The sequence below is a fragment of the Chinchilla lanigera genome, unplaced genomic scaffold, assembly GCF_000276665.1.
Source record: "Chinchilla lanigera isolate Chin_1 unplaced genomic scaffold, ChiLan1.0 scaffold00080, whole genome shotgun sequence".
NCBI lineage: Eukaryota > Metazoa > Chordata > Mammalia > Rodentia > Chinchillidae > Chinchilla > Chinchilla lanigera.
Window position 1 is genome coordinate 10,180,916 of NW_004955481.1, and position 21,460 is coordinate 10,202,375.

Sequence of the window (21,460 nt, forward strand, 5' to 3'; positions counted from 1 at the left end):
GGGGCTGGGGACCGCGCGAGGTGCTGGAGGCGCAGAGCGAGCCGGGTCCCTGCATCCCCCGCGAACTCCTACCGGTCGGGTCATGGGGAGCCCGGCGTCCTCCGATGCAGCCCCCCAAACACCCTCACGTTCGCGTGAGGGTGGGGACAAACAGCGGCCGGACTTGTGCCCTGGTCCCCGAGATCCACTAAGCTCCGGCCCTCTTCCGTCTGGGGGCAGGGACCCAGGTGGCCCGGAGCAGAGAGGGGTGAGGAACCCGGCTTTGGCCCCAGTGCGTGGCCCGGTTCCGTGCTGGCCGCTGTCTGCAGACTCACTGCGGAGCGCAGGCCTTGGGGAGAGCGCTCAGGGGCCTGGGCCCTGCTTCCTAGGACAGCCCCTTCCATCCGCACCCAGCCGGGCACGTGGGCTGAGTAAATTCGTAGACCCAGGACTTCTGCCCAAAAGGAAGGAGGGGACACTGGTCACCTCTGAGCTGGGATCGGGGTCACTCCTAGGCCTGGGGAGTTCCGGGCCCCTGCCAAGGGGCCGCTCTTGCACCCTGGCTCCTCGGGCTGTTCCCAGATTTCATTTGTGCTACTCTGCGGAAAGGGCGGGTTTCTGGGTGGGGAGTGTGGTGTCCAGGAGAATCTGCAGGAAGGGTGCACCCTAGAAACCCCAGAATTGCCGTACCCAGGGAGAAGCCCCGGGCTCTGCTGTTCCTTGGCCTTTCTTCCTCCCTTAAGACTGCCCCCTCCCCACCTGCTTGTGCTGTTATGTAATTAACCCAGCTGAGTCTCTCCGCCTGGCTGCTGGGTGTCCAGGGATGCCCAGGGAACCGAGTGGCCTGGAGGGACATACTGGGAGGGGGAAGTGGTACTTCCCCACATAAGTGTACAAGCACCTGTTGGGGAAAGGAATCCACGGGGCACAGAGCAGATCAGGGTCCTGGACTTAGCTGACAACTCAGCTGGCTATGAGGTCTTTACTTCTGAGTCTGTGAGGGTTTTGTTTTTGTTTTTCTTCAGTAAAATGTGAAGAATCTCCCTCTCACACAGTTAGTGTATGTGAGCCTATCCAAGGGTAGCTAGTGACCACCCCCTTAAGATTGCTAAGAGGTCCCTAGCAATGCAACTCTGGAAAACCTTAAATGAGCAGAGGCCCCTTGCGTGTGGCAGTAGCCACTGTTTATTGTCACCTACTCTGGGCCAGGTACCGTGCTTCACATGCTTAGCTTAACAGCAACGCCCTGTGAAGCTTCTTGCAGTGACCTGAAGTCACACACACTTCAGGTGAATGGCAGAGCTGGAAATCAACCCCTGGTGGTTCTCACTGCAAACCCTGCCCTTTATTTACTATCATGCATGCATACATACCCCTAGATCAAGTCCTTTGAGCCAGCACAGCCTGCAGGACATTCAGCGAGGAATTGCACCTACATGGAAAGAAATGCATCCACAGGAAAAGCATACATGCGTACATGCGTGGCCCCATCAAAATCCAGCAAACCTATCTGTCCTGAACCTATTTAGCAATCATTGGGGCCCCCTCCCAACAGAAAGATTTCCATCTTGTGTGACTGAAAAGTTTACTGGGATTTTCTCAGAAATAGGAACTATTGACCCCACTTTACGAGCACAGCTACGATTGGGCAAGTGATTTGCCCCCTGGCCCACTGATAGGGAACCTCCAAGCTGGGGTTTATAACCAAGCTGCAAAAGTCATGGAAACTGAAAAGCAAGGAGCTAATGAATTCCTATCAAAGTCCAACCCCTTAGCAGCTCTTTCCTAGGCACTGGTTCTAGCAAGGTCCTCCGAACTCCTAGAGATGCTGTCAGCTTGTGGAGAGTCACCATCTAGAACCACTAAACTTGAAGGCTGCAAATTGTAGAAAGAAGTGGCTGCCATTGCCAGCTGTGTGTGTGTGTGACTTTGGACACAGCCTGCTCTAAAGTGAGAATAGTAGTAGCATCTCCATTAGGGATATTGTGTTGACCAAAGAGAAATAACTGAGATAGGAGAATAGTAAGTGCTCTATGGTGCTGCTATCAGAGTCAACGTGGACATCTAGTACAGTGGTTCTCCAGTGAGAAATGAAGGGCAGCGTTTTGGTCATCCTGAGTAGGGCATTGTTGGCAGTTAGCTCCTGGGAGCTGCCATGGAAGTACAATGCCTTGCAATGTGGGGACAGTCCTGCACAAGAAAGAATCCTCTACCCACAATATGCCAGGAGTTCCTGCACTGAGATGCATTTACCTGCTCTCAGCTCTTCAGGATGAGACCAGGGCTTAGAGGAGCTGCTGTCTTGTTCCAGGCACAGCGGGAAAGCTGGGATTTGAACCCACGTTGAGTGCTCTTTCCACTGCTGTGCAGGCTGCCTCAGTTGGAGAGTCAGACTTGAAGAGTTAGATCTCAGTGCTAGTCAATGGGAATGTCCTGGCATAACAGCACCAAATTGGAAAAGGAAGGACAGAGGGAAAGTTTTGCATAAGTAGAGTCAGGATTCTGGGAAAGGGAAGGCATTCCAGGTGGCAGTGGGTAGGGCTGGGGATATAACTTAGTGGAACAGCGCCTGCCTGGCAAGCGCAAGGTCCTGAGTTTGATTCCCAGTACAAAACAACAACAACAACAAAAAAAAAAACTAGTGGCAGTGGGTGACAGCTTCAGCAAATCCCAGAGGCAGAAAAGGGCAGGGCATGTCTGGAGATAAGCCAGGGCACTAAGCCTACGTCTTGTTCCCCAGTCCAGGTGGAGGCCACAGAGGTCCCAGGGCAAGCAGAGGCAGCAATGATTGGTCCTGACGGTGGCTGAGCCCCCAGCCCCTGGAATATGCAGCCCGGGGGAGCCCCAGGCAAGGACGCGGTGGCGGAGTGGGGCGGGAGGCATGGTCTCCACCTACCGGGTGGCTGTGCTGGGGGCGCGAGGCGTGGGCAAGAGTGCCATCGTGCGCCAGTTCTTGTACAACGAGTTCAGCGACGTCTGCGTGCCCACCACCGCCCGCCGTCTCTACCTGCCTGCTGTGGTCATGAACGGCCATGTGCACGACCTCCAGATCCTAGACTTCCCACCCATCACCGCCTTCCCTGTCAACACGCTGCAGGTAGGTGGCCCTGGGGGCCAGGGGCCGTGAGGTGATGGGGTGGTAGAGTGAAGGAGGCTGGGCTCCAGTGGCTTCAGCTCTGGCCCTATTGCCAGGGCCCTACAGCTGGGTTTGGGAGCTCCGAGCTCCATGCTGCACCTTGGGCCTCCCTGCTTACAGCTATCCCGGGAAGCTGTTTCTTTGTGTGCTAGTTTATTCAACAAATATTTGATGAGTGCTTAATGTGTGCCAGCCCCTGCACTGGCCACTAACAAAGAATGGTCAGGAAAACAGATACAGAATTTGCTTTCAAGGAACTCATAGTCTGGTGAGAAAAGACTAACAGGCAATTATTAGATAGTGAGGGAAGTGCTGTGATTGGAGGAGATGAGCAAGATAAAGCTGCCCACTCAGGTGGGGTGGGAGAGTCACAGGATGTGATGTCTCAATTAAGTAGGTTTAGGCAGGCGAAGTAGGGAGAGGGGTAGGGAAAGACTCGCTGCCTGGGAAGACGGCTGTGCCTGGTACGGCCCTTGACACTCGCCTGGTCCTCAGCAGTAGAAGAACCTGCAGAATAGGCTGGGACCTGAGAATGTGTTCTCGGACTTAAATCAGACTTTTTGCCCAAGGTCCTCTGCTCCTAGGTGATGCCCTACCCCCTCCCCACCTCTGCGCCACCTGCTGAGCACCCTCCCTGCAGGGTTTGGATTTAAGTCCCTCCAGTGCCCTTGCTTATGGTGTACCTTCTGCCAGCCTGCTGGAACCAGGCCCTCCTCTCTCTCCCTCCAGCTTGAAAGGGTGTGGAGTGAAGGAGGGAGCTGAGCTTTAAGATGTGTTTGCTCACAAGGGAAGTCTCTGACAAGAGTGTACAGAGGTTTGCGGAGGAGCTCAGTGTGGAGACTCAGAAGGCAGAGAGAACAAGCCCTGCAGATACAGCAGTCTCAGGCTGCTATGGAGGCTAGCGCTGGCGGGAGCTCAGTGCTGTCTCAACAAGTCTGAGCAGCAGGGTTTTTGCCCAGCCTGCCAGAGACGCTTGTCTCTCCCAGCCCCGGTGCCTACGGTCAGCACCAAGACAAACGGCTGATCCGGGCGTCAGCCCCAGGAACAGTAAAAACATTGACTGTCCGTATAGGTAGATCTGCAGTCAGGTCCTTCTAATTCTCCTCTAATGGAGACTTTGATGGCAGCCTGAGTGTACACGCAAATCTGGCTCCAAGCCCACATGCTGAGCTTTGTTTCTCTTTTCACATTTGTATATTTATTTTTAATGTAATTTAAATTTGGAATCGGTAAGATACAATCAGTAAAAGTCCAAACTGGCATAGAGAAACCTTGACCCCATCCCTGCCCCTGCATGGTTACTCTCTGTAACTGTTCTCCTTGGCTTTTCATTCATACTTCCAGGGCTTCTTTACTCAAATAAGAAAATGTATTCTTATTCCACCCCCTTTTTACATAAGAATGAAAACCGTGCTGTTGGTTCCTTGTTTTTGTTTTGTTGGTGCTGAGGCTGAATCCAATGCCTTCCTTATGTTAAGCAGGTGCCCTGTAGCTTGGTTTTTTGTTTGTTATTGTAGGGTCTCACCATGTTTCCCAAAGTGGTCCTGAGCTCAAAATCCTCCTGTGTCAGCCTTTTGAACAGCCAGATCACAGCTGCATAAGACCATACATCCCCTCTTTTTAAGCATTATAACATGGGGATATTTATTATATCTAGATGGCTTCCTCATTTTTTTTTTTTCCTGTCTACACTATACTCCACTGAAGAGATATTCCCTGGATCCCTCCTTGTTGGACAAGTGAGTGGTTTCCCATCGTGGGCTGTTTTGAGCAAAGCCATGGAGAGCCTAAAACATAAGGTACTTTGTACATAGGTAGTTACCTCTGTGGAATTGATTCCTGGAAATGGTATGGCTGGGGCAAAGGGTAAATGCAACTGGAATTTTGGAGATGTCTCCAGATTGCCTCCTACATGTGTTGCACATATGCCCCTGCAGAGGATTTTTCTGAGAGCGCATTTCTCCGAAGCCTCACCATCAGCGTGTATCATCAAACTTTCGGATTTTTGACAACCTGAGAGGTGAATTATAATAGTATTAGTGTGGTCTTTACTTGCACTATCATTATGAATGAAGTGGGACGTTTTTCCATATGTCTGAGTGCCTTTGTGTTTCCTTTTCTTGTGTCATTTGCCCACTTTTCTATTGGACTTTTGACTGTTTCCTTCTGGATTGATCCTTAGACTCTAGGACATTTAAGATTTTACTCCTGAGGCACAGATAAGGGACTGTGAGCAAAGAAATACTCAAGAACTCTGATGGCTGCTATCTGAAAATAAAATAATGCGTTCTTCCGCAATGCCGGGTGAGAGGAGATCCAGCCCAAGAGTGACATTTGCTGGGCCCAGGATTTAGTTGTTGCTAGACCCAAGTTTCAAATTCAGCTGTTCCTTCCATAGCTAGGAAGAGACCATCCTAGGAAGAGACCATCCTCCCTGCCTCTGTCTGTCTCTCTCTCAGATTGAACCCAAAGCCTTGCTCATGTGAGGCAAGTGTTCTGCCACTAAAGTATATGGCTGCCCCTAAGCTATCTGGTCAACCCCTTCATTTCTGATCTTTTGAGGAATAAATTAGAACCCTGAAGAGAGCAAACTGGAAGGAAAACAACTTTCTTAATTCATCCCCTCAGTCAAGGGGTGAAGGGACAACCTAGCCAATCAGAAGTCTTCTGTCTCTCCCTTTTGGAAGTCCTCAGAGAGGAGTGAGTGGGAGGGGCCTGGAGGTCCCCTTGAGGAGGCAGTGTGTTGGGGAAGAGGTGGGGCTGTCACCCTCAAAGGCTGGCAGCTGAGAGTGGGAGGGAGCTTGCAGAGTAGGGACTTCTCCTCCCTCCCTCTTCTCCCAGCCTCCATATTTGTGTGGGACGGGAGAAGGAACCACATTCACATGCAGGCCTGCACTCCCAGCAGTCACTGTGTCTCACAGAATATATCTTCCTTGACCTGGGAGAAAACCAGCTTATGGTACCCTACAGTTTTAGATTTGTCCTCAGCATCCTTCCCCTACATCAAAAAGTAAAACCTCAGCACAAAGAAAAGATGCCACATCATCTCCTTGGGGAATCCACTGCAGCATCTTCTGAGCCTTTGAGTTGGAAGTGCTATTCTGAAGTTGAACTTCACTTTTCATGATTGTCATCAAAATCTCTTCCCTTAGTCGGGTGTGGTGGTGCATGTCTGTAATCCCAGCAGTGGGGAGGCTGAGGCAGGAGAATGTTGCAATTTTGAGACCAGCCTGGGCTACAAAGTGAGCTCAAGGCCAGCTTGCACAGCATAGCGAGACCCTGTCTCAAAAAGACAAAAAAAAAAAAAATCTGCTCCTTCGTATTCCTTCCTTGAGAGGAAGAACCAGTGAAAGCCCTCCTTTGTGGCTGACCCTAGCCACCACTGAACTCCAGTTGTGACAGGAGACATACCTCCACCTCCTTCTAGTATGTCTTCCCCCCATTCCCTTCCTTCCTTCCTTGCTTCCTTCCTTCCCTCTCTTCCTCCTCCTCCTCCCTTTCTTCCTCCCCTCCCCTCTTCTGTCTGTCTGTCTGTCTCTCTCTCTCTGCACTAGGGATTAGACCCAGAACCTTACACGTACAAGGCCTGTGCTCTGTCACTGATTTACACCTCCCTCCTAGTCTTTGTGTGGGCCCTTGAGAAAGAAGACCCTGGTTCCCTTTGCTTTTAAAAGCCTCTCTGCCTACCTAACTTCTTCAGGGGCCCCCCTCTTTTTAGCATACTGGCTGCCTGAAACTCCTTACAATTGCATCTACTGGCAGGTTAATTAAGTAATCTCTTCAGGAACTTTCTCTGTAGCACATTCAGCATTTCTAGAGGCCTACTCATTTGGAACTACAGTGCCTCCCTAAGAAGTTCCCTCAAACTGACATTCAAGAAGTTCCCTCTCCTGAAGCTGCCCTGGGGTTCTGTTCTGCCCCTCAGCCACACCACCCCCTTATGCATCCAGCCTCTATCTTTTTCCCTGCAGGTTTTCTACTTCTTCACCCTGATGGCAAGAGAGAAGGATACACACAAAGGGGCACATCAGGTAGCAACCTAAGAGCAGTGTTAGGTCAGGAGTTGCATTGATCCCAGCTTGGCTTGTGTGGGATTCAGCACCACGGAAAGTTCACTACCCTAGGAAGTGTGCTTAATAAAACTTGGCAGTGCTGGGGCTGGGGATTTAGCTCAGCGGCAAAAGCGCCTGCCTGGCAAGCGCAAAGTCGTGAGTTCGGTTCCTGGTACCGGAGAAAAAAAACAAAAAAACAAACAAAAAAAAAACTTGGCAGTGCTACCTTAGGTACAGAACAGAATAGGGAAGCGAAACATGGTGGCACACACCTGTAATCCCACCACTCCGGAAGGCAAAGGCAGGGAAATCACAAGTTCAAGCCCAGCCTGGGCAACTTAGAGACTTAGTGAAACCGTGTCTCAAAATTTAAAACTAAAAAAGGGCTGGGGTTGTTCTTTGCAAAGGTCCTAGGTTTTAAAAGAGAGAAAAAGGAGGGGCTGGGGATTTAGCTCAGCGGCAAAGCGCCTGCCTGGCAAGTACAAGGTCGTGAGTTCAGTTCCCGGTACCGGAGAAAAAAAAAAAAAAAAAAAAAAAGAAAAAGGAGTATGTAAAATGAACAAGACTAGCTTTGGCCCTCTTGAGAGCTCACAATAGGTGTGGAAAACTGGAACTGGAATAGCTTTAACCAAGGTATAATTGAATGGCTGTTAGAACACGGGAGATGAAGGGAGAGGTTCTCTGCTTGCCAGAAAGGTGGCAAATCAGGAAGACTCCTCAGCTGAGCATTGGAGACAGAGAAGATTTCAACAGGTTCGACAACTAGTTCAAGGCTAGGATCCTAGAGGCACTTAATAAATGTACTAGTTGATGGATGAGAGGACAAAATGTCCCTAGACAGATCTAATGCCTACATACACACAGGATAGTGCCGTGGCCCTGGAGGTCAGTTAACATGACCTGCCATCCTGACTGGGGGAAAGGAGGCTGTGGCACCGAGCACCTCCATTCCTGCAGGACCCGGCCTCCTGGGCATGGGGGGCAGGTGTGGAAGACTTCGGCTGCAGCAGCAGGTGACGAGAGCACTCTTAGCTGGAGGTGGGGAGACCGTTGTGGCTGCTCTGACTCTGGTGTTGGCTGTGGGTGTTGCAGGAGTGGGCAGATGCCTGCTGCAGGGGACTCCGGAGCGTCCACGCCTACATCCTGGTCTATGACATCTGCTGCTTTGACAGCTTTGAGTACGTCAAGACCATCCGCCAGCAGATCCTGGAGACAAGGTGAGGGGCTGTGATCATCCATTGCCACCTCTGCGAATCTTCCAATGCTATCCTGCCCCTGAGGAAGTGGGACAGTGGGCAGAAATATGTGTGCCCTCTGTTTCCCACACATACTCTGAAACGTGCACACATTCATATTTTTCTGTCCTCACTTCTGTTGACTCATTTTGGGACAAGGTTGCTAGGGCTAGTTAACATGTAGGCCTCAGTTTCCTCATCTGTAAAACAGGAACAACACTACCCATTTTGGGTCAGTTTTCCTGATCAGAGAATGTTAAGTCACACCAAGGGCTTAGGGCTGCACCTGGAACAGAACACAGAGTAGTAGAATCCATTGGCTGTAAGACTGGCCAAGTGCTGAGATTCTTGCCTTACCCCCGCAGGGTGATTGGCACCTCGGAGACGCCCATCATCATTGTGGGCAACAAGCGAGACCTGCAGCGCGGACGCGTGATCCCGCGCTGGAACGTGTCGCACTTGGTGCGCAAGACCTGGAAGTGTGGCTACGTGGAGTGCTCGGCCAAGTACAACTGGCATATCCTGCTGCTCTTCAGCGAGCTGCTCAAGAGTGTCGGCTGCGCCCGCTGCAAACACGTGCACGCCGCCCTGCGCTTCCAAGGCGCGCTGCGCCGCAACCGCTGCGCCATCATGTGAGGCCGGGGCGCCCTCCTCTGCCACCCGGCTGAAGCCTGGGGCCCAGCGAAGGGCAGGGCCAGGCGGGCAAGGAGCCTGCAGAAATCGAACTCATGGTCCGGGCCTGGAACGCCCCCGCAGCCCCGCACCTCCACCGAAAGGCGAGGGCGAGAGGGAGCCTCCGAGGAACTCCTCCGCCCTCCGCTTCTCACGCGTTTGTCTTCCTGGGACAACCACCTTCACGGCTGTAGCTAGCGTAGTGCCCGGCCCGGCCCGAGCCGGTGCCACATCCCTTTGGGATTGGGGGCGAGCGTGTGAAATGGGGGGTGGGGTGAGGAGGTGCTGCTGCCTTGGCCGGGCCCCCACCGGTCCTCCCCGGAGTGTGTCTGTCTTTGTCCAGTGTCCTCCTTTTCCCGTGTCTGTCTGCCCAACGTCTGTTAGTTCTCCCTCGTCTTATCCACCCTCCGGCCTCCCTCCCCACCCCCAGCTCCGCTCACAGGGCTCTCATTTCGTTCATCTCCTTGTCACAGATCCTGGCAGCTTTTGATGCCAGGCCATCTGGCCGTCAGCGCCACTGGCACAGGGCAGAGAGATGCAGGTGGCCCACGGACCGCAATCAAGAGGTCTAAAGGTTGAGGTCCCAGATCAGTCAGGGGGAGAAGGCTGAGCTCTCCTGTTCCCAGGGAGACCTCCCTGCCCAACAGCCCCCAGAGACACAACAACCTACCTTCCAGCCTTAACTCGATGGTCCACCCCTGCCAGGTGCCCCCCACCCCCTTCCTGACCCCAAAGCCAGATCACCCCCTGGGTTAAAACTTGTTTTAATAGTGTGGGGAGGGAATTCCCCCAAAGGATAGATTCCTTCCCATGATGCCAGGTTCCAGTCCTCTATACCTCCTGCACCAGGTGATCTGCCAGATTGGGGGATGTAGAGTCCTGGGGTCTGTTGGTTGTGGGCAGGGTGGTGCCCAGGAAGGGGTCAGGTTGTGCCAGTGACGATTCTGCCTCCCTATCCCACCCCACTCTGATTACCCCCAAATTCTGCCTGCCTCCGATCTCAGGGTACCCTGATTCTTCTGGGTAGGAGCCGGGAGAAGAATTACGGGGATCCCTGTGCCTGGAGGAGACATGCCTGCATCCCCACCTGTTGGTGGAGGCCCTCAGGATCTGACACCCCGTGTCCCGACACCAGTTGGCCCTATGCCCTAACTCACTCCGCCCCATTTTCTCCGGCTGCCTGGCCGGGTTTCTACCTCTCGTCACCGGAGCTGATCACTGTCAGTTTTGTACCGATTTAGAAATAACAATAATAATGATTCTAGGAAATGCCCCGAGGGGTTAATGGGGGGGCTTGGGGAGAGAGAGAGAGAAAGAAATGGTGCCATGTCCCTTGCCCCTGGCCAAAGAGAGTTCGTTTTGAGGCTGAGCTCTTGGCCCTGGCCCAGTGGGGGGATATGAGGGACCCTTGGTTAAAGGGGAAGGGCACATAGAGCAATCCAGCTTCTGCCAGCTTAGCCAGGGCTGCAGCACATAGGCCAGGAAATCAGGTAGCCCAGAATGCTGATGGAGAAGAGGCTGGGGGAAGGTCATGGGTGGGGAATTTATCATTAAGATCCAGTGTGGGGGGAATCTCTGATTCTCCTTTGTGCTTCCCCCACCGATCTCCACTCCCTCCCCCCACCGGGGGCAGCACAGCCCTACAGCAGCTGCCTTGACCTTGGGCAGACCATTGTACTGGGTTTTAGTCCCTGCTGTGCTGCATGACTTTGGGCAAGTGACTTGCCCTCTCTGAGCCTCCCTCTGAAACAGAGGTGGCGGCTCCCCTCCCCCACACTTCAGAGAGTGGCCAGGAGGGTAAGGAAGAGGGCTGCCCACTCGTCTTCGCACCCTTACTCCCTGGTTCACCAGACGGATGGGGGACCGATGGCAGCGTCTCATATCCTCTTACTCCCAACTCTGAGGCACCTGAGGTGAAGTGGGGGCCCAGACTTCTGGCTGCCCCTGTGGGAACCATGGAATGTACTCCCAAAGCCCCCCACTTACAGCCCTGCGCTTCACCCCAGGTCGTGGATTTCAGGCCCCTCCACACCCATTCTGAGTCTCTGTCCTTCCCCACCCCCCACCAGGGTTTCCCACCACAGGGTCTGGAAGTGTGTGTGATGCCCATTAGGCTGTTACTGGAAGTCAGATTAAACATCAGGGAGTGTTTCCCTCGTTTCTGTACCGAGGTGTTGGCTCTGTTCCGAATAGAAGAAGGGGACGGGTCCCTGCTGTGCCTGCCTGCTGAGCTGTGTGCGGCAGGGGGGCGATGATGAAGTGGTTGGCAGTCCCAAAGCTCAGGTCAGTGAGATCAAAGGAAAGGAGTTCGGAGGCAGATGTCCTTTCCACCCAATTCCAAACCAGGAGGAAGCATAATTTTCCCCTTGCTGTTCTTTCTGCAAACTTTATAACAGGCCCCAATCCCAGCCTCTCCCTCATCTTCTCCCTGCACAGGGTTGAGACCCTGTGGCCTCTCAGGCATAGCTTCTGGAACACTGATATGTTGGAAATACTCTTAGCCATCTGAATGTGCTGGGTTCCCAAGGCGCGTGGCAAAGCTTTGAAGTCCTTGACAAGGTGGCCTGCAGGAGCTTGTGTGTTGGGCAGTTCGTGTCTCTGTCCATGGTTCTGAGCCGCCAGCCACCTCCAGGAAAGAGAAGCCTGTCTGGAAGGTTGGCAGTCTCTGGAGAGGAGGCCTCCTCGGCCTGGCAACTCCCTCCAGTGAGATAATACTTGAGGCTAAACTTTCCTCCACCTCCACAGTCCTAGGGTTGGGGACCTCAAACGCTGGGGCTCCAGTACAGACTCATGTGTTTGAGGACATAGAGTTGTGGGAACAGATGGCCCTGGTGAGAGGCTAGGAGTTGGGGGAACTTTTCTATGGAAATACATTGCCATATAGAGTCGCCCCATGCACTTGGGCTAATGCTGGAATTGGGATGGGAGTGATTGGCTGTCCCTTTGCTCCGTGGAACAGATTGAGTTTATACTTGTCTTTGCATGCCCTCCTGGCCAGCCTCCTCTACTGAGATGAGAGAACCTCCCTTCTGCTCTTGCTTACACAGGCATCCATTTTGCTTTCCTCCTTCCCCTCCTGCAGGCTCCTCAGACCCAGGATTCCTCCGAGGGGAGCTGGGCCTGATCATGTTGCTGAGGGCCCCAGCCCTCCAAAGGCTGGGGACTCTTCTCCACTGGAGCTGGTGGCTCTTTCTTCTTTTTGTCTTCCTCTTCTCTTGCTGAAGCTCTGCCCACCTGGGATACTTCTCCTCTCTTGCCCAGGGCAGCTCTCAATGGCCTCTCCCTGGGGGGTGCCCTGGTTGGGCCCAGGCAGAGGTAGGCCAGTGGCTTGGGGATTCGTGAAGGATGCTTCTCAGGTCTGTGGTCTCTCCGGGGCCGGATCCTGGGCCTCAGCTTCAGCTTGTAGATGGAAGGGACCCTCTTGGGCTTTCGGAGTGTTCTCCTCCCTTTGCCCAGACATCCCTTGGCTTTGTCAGAACTTGGGCCTGAGGGCAAAGATGTGGGAACCTCAGGACTAGCAGACAGCTTAGGGGCTGAGCGGTCCTGCCCTCCTGGAAGTGAGACCCTCCACATCTTGGTGTCTTTAGCGCTAAGGCTTGCCTTTGTCAGTGGCCCACTCTGCCTGGCTCCTGGCTTCCCTTTTGTGCTTTGTGGGCCTGCAGTAACAGCCGGCTGAGGGGAGACTGCAGGGGACACGCGCCAGGCTCCCAGGTCCACTTTAACGAGGGGTGGGGGAACCTGAGCCAGTTCCTGGATGACTTGGTCATAAGGACCCCCAGGCTCCAGCCACTGTCCACGCAGGCTGGGGACATAGACTCCACTTCGAGGGACGACTGGAGACTCTGCGCTCTGGGAGTGGGCACCCCTCACCCTGAGCCTCTTCATGTTGATCACAATCTCCCCCTCCAGGCTGTGGTAGACGGTTTTCTCCTTGGTCCTGTCCCGGGGCAGGGGAGAACCTCTCCCCTTCTGTTCCTGTGGGACCAGGTCCTGGGGCTCTCCAGCCTCTTCAGCCTGAGTGTCTGCCTGGGTGTCTGCCTGCTGGTCCCCCTGCCTCCTTCCTTCCTCAGAGCTGTCATACCTGCACCCAGCCAAGGCTCCTGTGACAGCCTGTAACGGGCTGGGACCTCTGCTCAGCTCTGCTGCGAGTCTTGCACTTACAGTACCTGGAAAGCTTCTTCCTGGAGTGGGAGGGCGAGCAGGGGACACCCAGATGGGGACCTTAGTGAGCCCTTTGACAGGGGATGGAGAACGGATAGATGCTGACTCCCTGAGCTGGAGGGATGCACCCTCAGCCTCACCCCGGGGTGGCAGCACAAGGCTCAGGGGCTTGGCTGGGCTAGAGGAACGAGGCAGGGGAGATGGTCCTCTTGCTGATGTCCCTTTGGTGATGGCTTGAGGAGCTTGAGGTCTCTGAGGAGTGGCAGCCCTGGCATGGGTTCCTCGGCTGGCAGTCCCATGAACCCAAGCTGCGGGAGTCTTTCCCCTAGCGAGTTCCCTGGGGTGTCTGATCCCTCTCTTTCCTGATGGGGTGCACTGTAGGTCTTGGTTCCTAGGAGTGCATGAGAACTGGGGACTGGGTGGGCTGTTGCCAGCTGCCAGCTGCCTCTCAGATGAAGTAAGAAGCCTTTCCTGGGACCTGAAAAAGGAAAGGAAGAATCACAGTCTGGAAAAGGAGACTGACAGGGCTGCCACGGTCATGGAGAGCGTAACCTGGCCCTGGGAGGGGAGGGCTTTTCCCCCACCTGAACGCCACGGGGGCTGTAAACTCCTCCCACGGCAGTCACCGTTCAAGTCTCCTCTCCCTTGTTCCCCGAGTAGCAGACAGAAGGAGTGGAAGGAAACCTGGTCCAGGACTGGGGTGACTTCAGGTCCTGTGAGTGATGATCCCAGACCAGAGGTCTGACAGTCAGTGGTCACTTGTCTTGTGAGGAGGTCTTAGTCCCAGCTCTACCATGAAATGGCAGAAGGATTGGGCATGTGTGTTCCCTTCGCGTGCCTCAGCCTCTCGTGTATGAGCTGAGTCGGCATATTAGATGATTCCAAAGCACTGGCATGTTCTGAGCACCTGAGATTTGCTAGGGTACAGGCACTGCTCCCTTTATCTTGGGGTGGGGGGATTCCCTCTGAGAGTAGGGACTCCAAAGGAGAAAGAAGTTGGGGTTCCGTGTACCTTCGAAATGGAACCATCGGTCTGAGGACCGCAGCCCCTGCTCCCTGTTCGCTGCAGGGCCTGGGGGAGGAGGAGGAGGAGGGAGGTCTCAGCCTTCGGCCTGCAGCAGTATATATCTTCCAGTCCACGGGGGGAAGCGGGCTCTGCGAGCGGCTGATGGTCATTGTAGGCTGGGGCAGAGAGGGTCCATCCTGCAGCCTCACTTCGTGCTGCGCCGGTGGAGCTGGAGGCTTCAGGAAGCCGACTGGTTTGTGTGCTACCAACATAGTCCCCCAGAGAAAGGAGAGGGGAACGGGTTCAAATCCTGCTGGGGTTCATTGTTCTCCTCTCCCAGCTGTCCCATACCCCCCGTCCCACTTTAAAGACAGTGGTGACTACAGTGGCGGCACCAATGTTTCTTCCTCACAGGGGAGTGGGGGGGGTGATTTAGTCAGAGGGTCCACCTGAGGGACTTGTTAAAGCTATATCCATACTGCTGGTTCCACAGCTCTTACTTAGATTGTATGATTATTTGGGATGTCTCAAAGTGCTGACAGAGACCACAGAAGGAATAAATACCTTCCCAAGTCACGCTTGGTGCCGTCACTGTGGACACATCAGCCACACCTAAGCTCCGCGGAAATGCACCCTGAAAAGTGCTGGTTCTGCATGTGCTGTCCACCCTCTTGTGGCTGGAGTTAGTACTGCACACGCCTGCTCCGCTACAGGGTCTCACTCCCCTCTCCTTCCCCCACCCCGAGCCCTCACACACCTCCCGCACCTGGAGATGGGTCCCGCCTCCCACCTCTGCTGCTGGTCTCCCGACCCGGAGTTATGCTTCTGCAGCCAACCCTACAGGGAGGGGAGTCTCAGGGGACTTACAGAGTGATGTGCACCGGCAGGGGTCATGTTTGTCCAGATAATGGCCAAGCGTGTCCCAGCCGCCCCCCACACGCACCATCACGTGCTTCCGGAGGATCTGAGGGGCAAGGATGAGGTTGAGGGCAGGCTCAAAAATGTCCCCTGTTCCTGGGCCACCTTGCAGGCTTGTGGCACACTCAGGCGTACACCCATCCATGCACCCATGCATACGCAGGTACTCCCTTGTACGTGTGTGTGGTTGGGAGCAGGTATATTTTGCAGTCTCGTCTCATGAGTTGCAACCCATCTTGTCACGAGTGAGGACCAAATGCACAAGCATTAGGGTTTACACCTGCCCATCCTTACATCTGTAATGTGGCCCGAATGCCTCGGCTTTACCTCTGTGGTGTATGTAGCAGAGCTTAACCCATCCCACACAATGTGGGGCCAGGTCACAGAGTCTCTCCAGGTTTCATTTCCTCAGGGGAAAGTGGGGCCATAATTCCTGTGCCTACCTACACCATAAGGCTGTTGCCTCAGGGCCTGGGAGGGGCCCCAGGTTGTTGGCAGTGCTCAAAAGTGTGCCTTGTACTCAGGGAAAAGGTATGGGTCTGTCCCCAACTGCTGGCCGTGGCTCGGCATGCAGACCACTGCTGGTGAGCAACCAGGTATTGGAGGGCGGGGCTGGAGGCACATCTTAGTCCTCTACTGCTGCTTGCTCCGCAGAATATACTGGGAAGGGGCTGGGGATTGAGCTCAGCGGCACAGCGCCTGCCTGGCAGGCGCAAGGTTGTGAGTTCGATTCCTGGTACCGGAAGAAAAACAAAAAAACAGACAGAATATACTGGGAGTCTGAGGGGCGGGGGCTGCACACTGAACACAGACTTGGGGTTCTCAGGCCCCTTGCTCTGACTAAGCTTGTGGGTAGAGTGGAATGGGAAGATAAGGGTACATCCTCTGTTCCCCAATTCTACCTGAAGACACCCTCTAGACTTAGTACGATGGAAGCGGTGGAAGGTGGCGGCTCTGGACACCCCAGTGGGAGGAGAGGACAGGCCAGGATTCTCCTGGACATCTCCAAGGGAGAGAAGGCGAGCCCTAAGGCCTGATAGCTTGGGGTGTATGGTAATTTCCTGTCCTTGCCCTTAGACGTGGGCAAGTTCTCATGGAAACGAACCTGGCTGTGCTGAGCCTGGGCATGGCCCTCTACCCCCAGGCACACTTACCCTGATGAAGATGAGGGTGTTGGAGTCCCCCACTCGGTACTTCCCCTCAGACACCTTGACCATGGAGAACTGCACTGGGCATGTACAGTGGCTCACTAGGTTCTGCACCTGCAGGAAGCGGGCAGAGGGCTCAGCCTTCCCCTCTGTCTGGGCACCCAAGGTTCCCCCAGTGCTGGGTCAAGCTCAGTGGGGGCCTACCTGCCTCCAGAGCCACCCCTGAGCTCGCTGCTGAGGTCAGGGCTGGGGGCTGGGAAGCAAGCAGAAAGCTGAGAAGTCTTTAAATAAGCAGGTGAGAGCAAACTATGGCCCGACGCCTTCGCGGGTCAGCTGCCAGAGCCGTGGAGCAGAATGGCTAGGCGGTGGACTACAGAGGCTGCCAAGCTCGAGTCGGAGTCCTGTCTCCACACACAGGCCTTCAGCTAAAAGAGACCTCCCTGTGCCCTCTTTCCTCAGGTGGTAGAATTAGGGTCAAGCATGACAAGAGCAACTGCCTAGGAAGCGCCCTCTCTCTGCAGACATGCTCCAGTGCACTTCGCATGTTCACTTAATACAGCAGTGCCTACACGACAGGGACAGGAGCACTGAAGGAACCCAGTCACAGAGAGGTGAAATACTTTGCTCAAGGTCACCCAGTGGCGCAGCCGTGGGGCTCAGCCTTGAGCCCAGGTGTCAGGGAGGGTGGAGCATCACTGTTCTGCACACCCGTCCCTCTGGAGGCTCAGGGACAGAGTGCGGTGTCTGAAGGTAATTAGAGGCATAGCCGTTGCTCCCTGTGGTTAGAGTTGGGGCTCAGAGGGAAGCATGAGCCGCTCAGACCCACAGGGCGGGGACTGTGGCGCAAGCAGGGGTGGTTCAGAGGGGCCTGGGTGGGATGGAGTGGGGGAGAGGAGGGCAGCATGAAGGGTCTTGGGCCTGAGGGCGCGTGCTGTGCCTCACCATCTGGTCCAGGTTCTGGAAGTGGCAGGGCCGGCGAATGGGGGGTGCGGGCCGCGGGGGGTCTGGCAGGGGCAGGGCCAGGTCCTGGCGCAGCTCCTCCTCGATCTCCTCCTCCAGCTGCACCAGGGTGGGCGCCGCCACGCCGAAGCGCCAGGCGCGGCGGCCCAGCTCCAGCAAGCACAGCACCACGTTCTTCACGTTCCTGCGCTGCACCAAGTCCTCGGTCTCGAACATCAGCACCTCTGGCACGGGCCGGGGAGAGGGGTGCAGAAGGCCTGAGTCCCCTGCTGAGCTCCCGGGGAGCCCTGGGGGCGTCCTGAGACCCGGTAGGAGACGAGATTCGGGTCTCAGGATCTCGGGGTCCAGGAAGCCCCCGGAAGGGGTCCGGCAGGGCTTGCTCAGGGGCTGGGGGTGAAGACACCATCCTCTCTCGAGAGGCCACACAGCGAAGCAGAGGAACGGTGGGCTGCACTGCGGCTGCGGGCTGCGGGCTGAGGGCGGTGGAGAGAAGGGTGAGGGGCGCACCACCTGCCCTCCTCCCGCCTGGCGGCCAGGAGCAGGAAGCAATGCGCTCTGGTTTCCACCGAGGCCCCTCAGCGTCCTGCAGACTCCTGACTCCCCCCCGGGCCCAGGCAGAACCAGGCAGAGCTGAGTCCAGGCTCCGGTCCCCTCCCACTGACCAGCAGTTTCCTCTGCTCTAATGGGCATGTTGTCTTTTTCGTGGAGTCATTGTCAGGATTTGATAAGCTAATAATTGTTAGTACTTTTAGATAATGTCTGGTACAGCAAAAGCGCTCCATGAAACACCAGCTTTTTTTCTTTTCTTTTTCTTTCATTCTTGATACTAGGAATTGATTGAATCCAGGGCCTTTGCAGTAAACTACATCTCTAGCCCTTATTCATTCATTTATTTGTATTTTGTTTTTTAGCGACAGGGTCTGTCTTTGTAGTGCAAGCTGGTCTTGAGCTCACTGTGTAGCCCAGGCTGGCCTTGAACTCACAGAGGATCTGCCTGCCTCAGCCTCCCAGGTGCTGTGATTACAGGCATACATGGCTACAACTGGCTCCTATTTATTTATTTTTAAATTTTGAGACAGGGTCTCACTAAATTGCCCAGGCTGGGCTTGAACTTTCAATCCTCCTCCTTCAGCCTCTGAGCACTGGGATTACAGCCATGCACGACATACCTGGCTAAAATACCAGCACCTACCTGGCGCACACTAAGCAGGAGTTCTACCACTGAGCTACACTCTCAGCCCAAGCCTTCCAACCCAGCCCCTCACTGCCACCAGTCAGTAGCCCACCTGCTTCGGCACCTGCTTCCCCCATCACCTCTGGCCCGGTGGATGGTACGACATCCAGCCTCATCCCCTTCCTGAGTTCAAGGCCAGCCAGATAAGGGATCCTGACAGGTCACTCCCCTGAGTCCTACAAGCCCTGGCATGATTGTGCCCTGCCCTAAGGTCATTCCTTCTGCCTCCTCTGGCATCTCATCCCACACCAGCCCTGAGGACTCACCACCCCCAGCTTTACTCAGTCATCAAACACAGGGCTTAGGGGGCTGGGGATTTAGCTCAGTGGCACAGCGCCTGCCTGGTAAGGTAAGGTTGTGAGTTCGATTCCTGGTACCGGAAAAAACAAAACAAAACACAGGGCTTTTCTATAATCCCAGCACTCAGGAGGCTGAGACAGGAGGATCGCTGCAAGTTGAAGACCAGCCTGGGCTACAAAGTGAGCTCAAGGCCAGCCTGAACTGCATAGCGAGACCCTGTCTCAAAGAGACAAAAGAAAAAGAAAAGATTTTGCCCCAGTAGCCTTCCTTGGCTCCTGCTTATCCATCATCAAGTTGCTGATTCCTCCTGTGGCTCCCCAGCACAGGCACAGAGACTCTGAGCGCTTCTCATCCTGGGTTGTACTTTACGTCTCTACTGTCTCTCTGTCTTGCTAGACCATGCATGTCTTGGGCACTGGGTCTTGGTCCTTAGTGACTAGCATGGTCTTCAACATAGAAGGGATACTTTATATGTTTGTTGAGTGAATCATCAAGAAACATTTATCAAACATCAATGCATATTTACTGAGGATTTGTATGATAGGGAAACTGAGGCATGAAAAGAGATGAACTGGCCCAAAGCCAAATCTGGAAGAAACACCTAAGTTCCTGAACCCCAGATCTACCCTGAACATCAGAAAGGGGATGGGTACCCCGGAAGATAAGAGTCTGAACTGGGTGTGGTGGCACACACCTATAATCCCAGTACTCGGGAGGTTGAGGCAGGAGGATGGCTGATAATTCAAGACTAGCCTAGGCTCTATAGTGAGTTCAAGGCCAACCTGAGCTGCATACTGAAACCCTGTTTCAAAAAGAGAAAAGAAAGGTAAGTGTCTGGGATAGGTGGTTACCTTGAATGCCCATCTCCTTTCGACACCACTGGATGAAGTTGGAGACGTTGTCCCTGGCCTGGAAGGTTCCCGGCTGGGCAGCCCCATTGCAGGAAACCCTGGCCCGAGGCATGGGAAGCCTTTGGGCTTGGGCAGGTGCCTCTGCCAGGAAGGCCAGCGCAGCCTCGGTGACCATGTTGGCATGTTGGCACAGCACCAGGCCCGTGTCCAGCACCTGCAGGAAGTTGGCTGCGTCGATGTCCAGCCCGTAGAGATCCCGAAGCCACTCGGCCAGGTCTTCCTTCATGGCCTCCAGGTACTGCTCGCTGGACTTGAAGGCACGGATGCTGCGCACCGGAGGCCCCAGGGCCCCACGTCTCTTCCTGCGTCCTGGGAGCTGGGACATGGCCGGGCTGCAGCAGGGAGGGATGTGGGCGCCTCTTCTGTCCCACTCCTGCCTCTTTACTTGTTCCTTGAGTCTTAGCCCAGCCCTTTCTGATTCAGAGCTTTCTTGTCCACTCTAGAAGAGCCCGGGACTCCTGGCTCTGCGGCTGCTTGCTCCGCTTCAGTCTCCAGGCCAGGTCAGGGCCTGCCCCGCCCCCCACATTCCTCAGTCAGAACCGGCTCTGTTAGGTGGCCGTGTGGCGACCTCACATTCCCACTGCCCGGTTGAACTTAGAGATCAGCACCTCCCAGCCAAGGTGGAGGGGAGGACACTCCTTCTGCCCCCAGGGGTGGACAAGTCAGACGCCGCTCCCACCTGCTGCTACCACCAGCCGGATTGCCTGGCATGGCTGCAGCCTCCCTACTCTGCTTTCCTCTCCTCTCCTTGGAGACAGCGGCTGCTACAAACACTCCTTGTTAACCCTTGCAACAGGCGCACTGCCCTGCCCAGCCGGCCCTGGAGGGAGGAAGCAGAGAGGCTGGGCTGGCTTCTCTCACCAGCGGATCTCCGCTGCAGGGGACCTGGGGGAGTGAGAGGAGGACAGGGGTAGGGGTTGCTGTAGCCTAGGGGTTTAGAGTCCAAAGACAGGAGTTTTGCCCTAAATCCCCACATGAATAGCAAAGACACCCCAGCCTCTCCGAGCTTTAGTTTCTTGACTGTGAAAGGGGAATGATAGATACTGTCTGCCCGTCAGGGGTTGTGAGGAATAACGGAGTAGTGTATGGGAAAGTGTCTGGCTGTCAGAGCACAGAAGCACAGTCTGGGTGGTGCTGGTCTCAGTGATTCTCCCCATGGCAGCCCTGTCTATGCACCTACTGTCTCTGGAGAACCTGCCCTCCCCTGCTCTGGCCGTGTGATTCTTCTAAACAGGCTGCCCATCATGGTACCTCACCCCGTAGGCCACAACAATGCATTCATTCAAGATTTCTTGAGTACCTAATATATGCCAGGCACCACTGTAGCCCTGAGGATGCAGATACTCAAAAAGACCAGGTCCCCGTCCTCATGGAAGCTACTTGCAGTTACTGGATCATGGCTGCCAGATAAACACCTCCAGAGTAAGTCTGATAGCGATAAGTATCAGGGAAAAGAATAAAGACATCAAGGAGCTGCAGGTATGTATGTGTCATTTTGCAAAAGGTGACCAGGGCAGTCCTGCTGAGAAGGTGCTATCTGAGCAGAGACTTGAGAAAGATGAGGAAATGAACACTGCAGCCCTCTGGAGAAAGAACACTCAGGCAGAGGGAATGGCTGGTGCAAAACCTCTGAGGCAGGAGGCTACTGGCCATAGTCTAAAAATAGCAAAGACAGCCGGGTGTGGTGGTGCACCCTGGTAATCCCAGTACTTGGGAGGCTGAGGCAGGAGGATCACTATGAGTTCCAG

At 54.7% G+C, this 21,460-nt stretch overlaps 2 protein-coding genes across 2 annotated transcripts; one reads left to right on the top strand and one right to left on the bottom strand.

Moving 5' to 3' along the window:
* Positions 1-2,719: 2,719 nt before the first annotated feature.
* Positions 2,720-11,240, top strand: Rasl10b (RAS-like, family 10, member B; the record flags this gene model as incomplete). Its single annotated transcript, XM_005402887.2, is given in 3 exon segments — positions 2,720-3,076; positions 8,260-8,384; positions 8,768-11,240. Coding segments are annotated over 3 exon segments (612 nt in total). The 3' UTR covers positions 9,039-11,240.
* Positions 9,823-21,383, bottom strand: Gas2l2 (growth arrest-specific 2 like 2). The gene is made up of 6 exons (XM_005402885.2): positions 19,653-21,383; positions 17,250-17,491; positions 16,314-16,421; positions 15,109-15,205; positions 14,248-14,503; positions 9,823-13,713 (listed from the first exon to the last, which is right to left on the bottom strand). Exons 1-6 carry the CDS (start codon positions 20,035-20,037, stop codon positions 12,162-12,164), a joined length of 2,640 nt encoding a protein of 879 aa, XP_005402942.1. The 5' UTR covers positions 20,038-21,383; the 3' UTR covers positions 9,823-12,161.
* Between the last annotated feature and the right edge of the window lie 77 nt (positions 21,384-21,460).